This window comes from Telmatherina bonti (genome assembly GCF_933228915.1).
Source record: "Telmatherina bonti genome assembly, chromosome: 5".
NCBI classification, from domain to species: Eukaryota; Metazoa; Chordata; class Actinopteri; order Atheriniformes; family Telmatherinidae; genus Telmatherina; species Telmatherina bonti.
The window spans coordinates 4071216-4077215 of NC_136623.1; the positions used below are offsets into that span (position 1 = coordinate 4071216).

A 6000-nucleotide genomic window follows, 5' to 3' on the forward strand; every position below is an offset into this window, starting at 1 on the left:
GGTAACCGTCCTTCAGGGTAAACAGGTTAACCGTCCTGCAGGGTAAACGGGGTAACCGTCCTGCAGGGTAAAGGGGGTAACCGTCCTACAGGGTAAAGGGGGTAACCGTCCTATAGGGTAAAGGGGGTAACCGTCCTTCAGGGTAAACAGGTTAACCGTCCTGCAGGGTAAACGGGGTAACCGTCCTGCAGGGTAAAGGGGGTAACCGTCCTACAGGGTAAAGGGGGTAACCGTCCTATAGGGTAAAGGGGGTAACCGTCCTTCAGGGTAAACAGGTTAACCGTCCTGCAGGGTAAACGGGGTAACCGTCCTGCAGGGTAAAGGGGGTAACCGTCCTACAGGGTAAAGGGGGTAACCGTCCTATAGGGTAAACGGGGTAACCGTCCTTCAGGGTAAACGGGTTAACCGTCCTGCAGGGTAAACGGGGTAACCGTCCTGCAGGGTAAAGGGGGTAACCGTCCTATAGGGTAAACGGGGTAACCGTCCTTCAGGGTAAACGGGGTAACCGTCCTGCAGGGTAAACGGGGTAACCGTCCTGCAGGGTAAAGGGGGTAACCGTCCTGCAGGGTAAACAGGTTAACTGTCCTGCAGGGTAAACAGGTTAACCGTCCTGCAGGGTAAAGGGGGTAACCGTCCTTCAGGGTAAACAGGTTAACCGTCCTGCAGGGTAAACGGGGTAACCGTCCTGCAGGGTAAAGGGGGTAACCGTCCTACAGGGTAAAGGGGGTAACCGTCCTATAGGGTAAAGGGGGTAACCGTCCTTCAGGGTAAACGGGTTAACCGTCCTGCAGGGTAAACGGGGTAACCGTCCTGCAGGGTAAACGGGGTAACCGTCCTGCAGGGTAAAGGGGGTAACCGTCCTGCAGGGTAAACAGGTTAACTGTCCTGCAGGGTAAACAGGTTAACCGTCCTGCAGGGTAAAGGGGGTAACCGTCCTTCAGGGTAAACAGGTTAACCGTCCTGCAGGGTAAACGGGGTAACCGTCCTGCAGGGTAAAGGGGGTAACCGTCCTACAGGGTAAAGGGGGTAACCGTCCTATAGGGTAAAGGGGGTAACCGTCCTTCAGGGTAAACGGGTTAACCGTCCTGCAGGGTAAACGGGGTAACCGTCCTGCAGGGTAAACGGGGTAACTTCTCCCTAGCACAAATTACTGATCCGTTGTTTAAAGACGAGTGTGTTCATGGTGCGTTTGTGTTGCAGCTTTCACCATACGACAACCTGCTGCTATGCCAGCCGGTGTCCTCTCCCCTCCCTCTCAGGTCAGCTGATAGCATCACACAGTCGACATCATGTAGAGCTTGTTTTGTGACCAGGTGCATCTCAGGTGGGTGGAGCCTGTTTATAATCTGTGTGTGTGTGTGTGACAGTGGCGCGAGCTTCCTGAAGCTTCTTCAGAACCTCGGTCCAGAGAATGCCTGCACGCTGCTGCTTGCCGTCCTCACCGAACACAAACTACTGCTGCACTCGTTGCGACCTGACGTCCTGACCTCCGTCAGCGAGGCATTCGTCTCGGTAAGACACTCTGGCGTGGATGCTGGTGTCTTCTGCCTAGCAGCTAACAGTTAGCATCCAGGAGCACTACAGGATCCAACTGCAGGCATAAAACTAAAACTGAATAATTCATAGTCCAGTTTTCAACCAGAGGCCCAGTTTGTTGGTTTCATGTCCCGCCCAGTCTGGTGTGGGCTAGTCTGGTATGAACTGGACAGTGGGTTTGTTTTCTTGATCTTGTTGTTGATCAGATGGTTTCATGGTGCAGACGTTGTTAGTGTCTCCTAAAAAAACCTACCTTTGTTCTCCCAGATGACATTTCCTCTACGCTGGATCTGTCCCTACATCCCTCTGTGTCCACTGAGACTGGCCGATGTCCTTCTGGCACCCATGCCCTTCATCGTCGGCGTCCACTCCAGCTACTTTGATCTGTACGACCCCCCTGCTGAAGTGGTCTGTGTGGACCTGGACACCAACACCATCTTCCAGTGAGTCCAACTCCAACCTGAACCCAGATTAAAACTTGTGAATTTTGGATTTTGGTTGAGTGGCAAGAGGAGTGGCAGCATAGATTCCATCTTTCACTGTTCTCAAGGGAACAAATGACCCCTAAATTACAAAAACTTGAATTCAATGTGAAGAGTTAAGAGAAGAGTCTAACTTGAAGAGTTAGAAGCGGGGGAATGAGTCGGAGAATTTAAAGAGCCAACCAAAAACGCACAGGGAAAAGACGGCGGATAGCGAAGATGATCTCAGGGAGACATCTCAATGCTAAATATTTGACGGACACTACCAAAGAAGTACGGGAACTGAAAGAAGAATTAAAAATGCTACATCTCTTAATCTGAGCTTCAAACAGGAGTTTGCTAGTTTCAGAGAAGATGTTAACAACAAGCTAAGAGCTGAGTGACGAGGAGAAATCTCACTGAAGTCCAAATGCAGGCCGAGGAGCTCCAGACATTCAACATGGAGGCCAAAGAAGCTCTACTGAAACTACACCAGCAAAGAAAACTACAAGACAAGTTAACAGATCTAGAGAGTAGATGCAGAGGAACAATGTTTGGATTTTTGGGGATTTTGAGGTGGCGGAAGGGGACTCGGTTCCCCGCTTTGTTGAGGACCTGTTACCTAAATAATGAACTCTGCCCCCCAGGACCAACCTGCTAATTCAATGGGCATATCGAGCAGCAGGGAAGAGACCTGGTCTTGGTCAGACACCTCAGTCCATAATCATCTACTTCCAGCCATTTGACAGCAAAGAGAAGATACTAAAAGGAAGATTAAACAGATTAAACTCCACAACACACCTCTATACATCGACCATGACAACGTGGCCAGAAGCTTCTGGTACAGAAGCGTAAAACAGACGCTGAAAGGCATCAGGTTCCAGAGACCCTTGACTAGAATCTGAATCCACCGGACTGACGGTCTCGGCTCTGTAACAGAAGACATGAAGGAAAAGGGAGAAGAGGTCGACATGAAGAGCTTGACGAGGGGCGCTCAGTGGAGGAACAGATTCCAGGAGCTTCACTGCGGTAGCATGTCGGAGGTCCAGAGATGCAAAGCAGTATCAGGGTTTAACAGAGGCCAGAGGACTCAGCTCTGCCTGTACAGAGAAATGGACGAAAGAGTGTGAAATAGCACGATGCGATGAGGCCTGGTGCTAAGCCAACCACGAGCAGCGCTTTTTTATTTGCATGAGACTTGTGGGAGTGGCACGCAGACCATGCGAAAGTACTGGTGATATGTTTGGATCACACTACCTGAAACCTGGACCGGAACAGGTCCAATGGAGGGACAGACCCTACCTGGAACCCAGGCTGGAACAGGTCCGATGTAGGGACGGAGGAACATGGATGAGATGATTAACATGGATGGATGGACATCATAGTGGACTAAACCAACACCGCTGCATCACCAACAGATGATCGCTTATCCGCTGTGTTCTGTGTTCTCTCACATGTGATGTTTAGAACGGCTTTTTAAGAACCAATAAACTGATTCCTTAATGTGCTGATGGAGTCTGTCTCCTCCTTCTGTCTCAGGTCAGAGGACAAGAAGCCGTTGTCATGGCGATCGTTACCCAGGAAACCCGGCAAGACCCTGCTCAACACCCTGACAAACCTCCACAGGACCCTGGAGAAGAGTGAGTAACCACATGCACGCTCATCCTGCCCAGTTCTCCCTCCATCACACGTGCACGCTGTCCTCTGTCCTGCAGTTTGCAGTCCTGGCCAGGAGGAGGCGACGCTGGAGTTCCTGCTGACTGACTACGACCAGATCTACAGGCGTCAGAAGCAGCTGGAGCTGGAGATCCAGGAGGCCTTCCTGCGCTTCATGAGCTGCCTGCTACGAGGGTACCGAGCCTTCCTGCTGCCCATCACGGCGGCGCCATCGGACACCACCACCGACTGCAGCTCCCTCTTCAACCTGCAGGGTGCGCTGGTGCTTCTGAAACTGAACCATGAAACTCTGAGGAGCTCCACTGCATCACGTGATCTTTGTCGATGGTTCTTCCTCCAGGTTTCCTGAAGTCTAGGGACCGGACCCAGCAGAAGTTCTACACCCAGCTGACCCGAACTCAGATGTTCACGCAGTTCATCGAGGAGTGCTCCTTCGTCAGCGACCGACACGCCTGCCTGGAGTTCTTCGACGAATGCGTTCAGAAGGTGGGTGTGCAGGAGGTTGGATCCTCAGAAACTGGCCGCCCCAGCACCGGGGTAACGTTTGTGTTTGTGTGATCAGGTGGACGTGGAGAAGCCGGAGGAAGTGAGGCTGATCGATCTAGACGAAACTCACTGCGGAGAGCACACCGTTTTCATCATGCCTCCCGAAGAGCCGCAGGAGGCCGATGGTTCTGAGAGCCCCGCCGTCTACAGGTACGCTTAAAACCAGCAACTGGGCGGAGCTGAATCGTCCAACCGCTGACCGCTTTCTCCTTGTGTGTCTAGTTACGAGACATTCCCCACCCTGAAACCAGAGCTGTTCGACCGACCCCAGGACCAGCTCCGGGTCCCAGCTAAAGGCAGCGCCCCCAGTAGCCCCGCCCCCCGACGCACCAAACAGGTAATGCAATTATTCGGCCAGGAACCTGGATTCCTGACAGTTTATCCTGTCCGACCACATGGGAAAAGATGCAGAGGCTGACATTAACCAAACTTCTGCCGGAAAACAAAACCAAACTACTGATATTGGATTGAGCTCAATAAGTCCTGTAAGCTTTAGGTCCTGGTCAAAAAGATGGCGTGGACATAAAACCATGTTGCTTCGAGAGGAATCGGAGGACAGAAACCCAGAATCCTCTAAATGTTTGATTTTACTGCACAAAAAAATGGTGAGGAGATGAAAATAGAAGTTTAAAATGAAACAAATTTATAATTTCTTTAGAAATTTAAGTACTTCCCTTTTCTTTAAGTGCTAACGCACTTCGCGCTAGCTCCATACAGACTTCTCGGTTCTACTGTGTTACCTCCGTTTACAAAAACAAACTTTATGAACTGGATTGTTCTTTTGCAATATTTTTACCTTTTAGGTGTTTTGGCACCATCTCGGTCTTCTTTTTTATGAAACTTTAGCTACATGCTAGCAGCTAGCTTCGTGTCTTCTACTTATTAAAGTTCGTTGAACTCAACTCAACTTTATTTATAAAGCCCTTCAAAACAACCAGAATCCAAAGAAAGTGCTGTACACAATCGGCCAAAATAAAAACGGAATAAAACGACGTCTAACTGGCACGTTACCGCCAGCTTATGTTGGGAAGTTGTATTACAGCTCAGCTTCTGCTTGTTCTCCGGTGGTTCTGGACTGTCTCTGGTGGTTCTGGACTGTCTCTGGACCACATAAAGAACCAGGCTGGAACATTACTGCTCAGCAGTTCCAGGAAAAACAGAAAGAAAGGTTCCTTGGGTTCTGATTGGATGGTTTTTTTTGTGTCTGCAGGAAATCAAGTTGGCCCAGAAGCGAGCTCAGAAGTACTCTGCGGTTCCGGACATGTGGTCCAAGTGTCTGCTGGGTCACTGTTATGGTCTCTGGTTTATCTACCTGCCCACCTTCGTCCGGGCTGAGACCGCCAAGGTCCGGGCCCTGCACACAGCCTACGATGTCCTCAAACACATGGAGAACCGCAAGGTGGTGCTGCCGGATGAGGTGAGACCGGGTCCCTGCTGGGTCACAGTTAGAATTCAGCTCAGGTTCTGGTTCAAGTTAGATGCTGGTTAGTCTGGGTTAGTGGTGAGAACTAGTTCAGACAAACATCTGCTGTCAACCTGAGACCGATGTTTATTCATCAGCGTCTGAGCCGCGTGGGCCATGTTTTTATTTTGTCCGATCAGTATTAACTGTCCTTGTTCATGGTTCTAAATGGTAATATCTTAACTGGTACCGATCCTGGTCCATCCCGGTTACCACCTGGAGTTAACATGATTACACATGAGGACATGTGTAAGCTCTCTGATAGTCCACCAACACTTCGCTTCACTGAAGGTGGCTCTTCATCATACGGTGCCTTGG

The 6000-nt window shown here is 50.4% G+C and overlaps 1 protein-coding gene across 2 annotated transcripts in view; it reads left to right on the forward strand.

Annotated features, from left to right (window-relative positions):
• Positions 1-6000, forward strand: part of dennd4b (DENN/MADD domain containing 4B) — a 52449-nt gene that overhangs the window by 23913 nt on the left and 22536 nt on the right. For both annotated transcript variants that reach the window (XM_079240412.1, XM_079240413.1), the window contains 9 exons: positions 1201-1259; positions 1368-1512; positions 1804-1979; positions 3537-3637; positions 3713-3928; positions 4015-4160; positions 4237-4370; positions 4443-4557; positions 5431-5637. In XM_079240412.1, the coding sequence (XP_079096538.1) occupies positions 1201-1259; positions 1368-1512; positions 1804-1979; positions 3537-3637; positions 3713-3928; positions 4015-4160; positions 4237-4370; positions 4443-4557; positions 5431-5637 (1299 nt within the window). The remainder of the gene's footprint in view (positions 1-1200; positions 1260-1367; positions 1513-1803; positions 1980-3536; positions 3638-3712; positions 3929-4014; positions 4161-4236; positions 4371-4442; positions 4558-5430; positions 5638-6000) is intronic.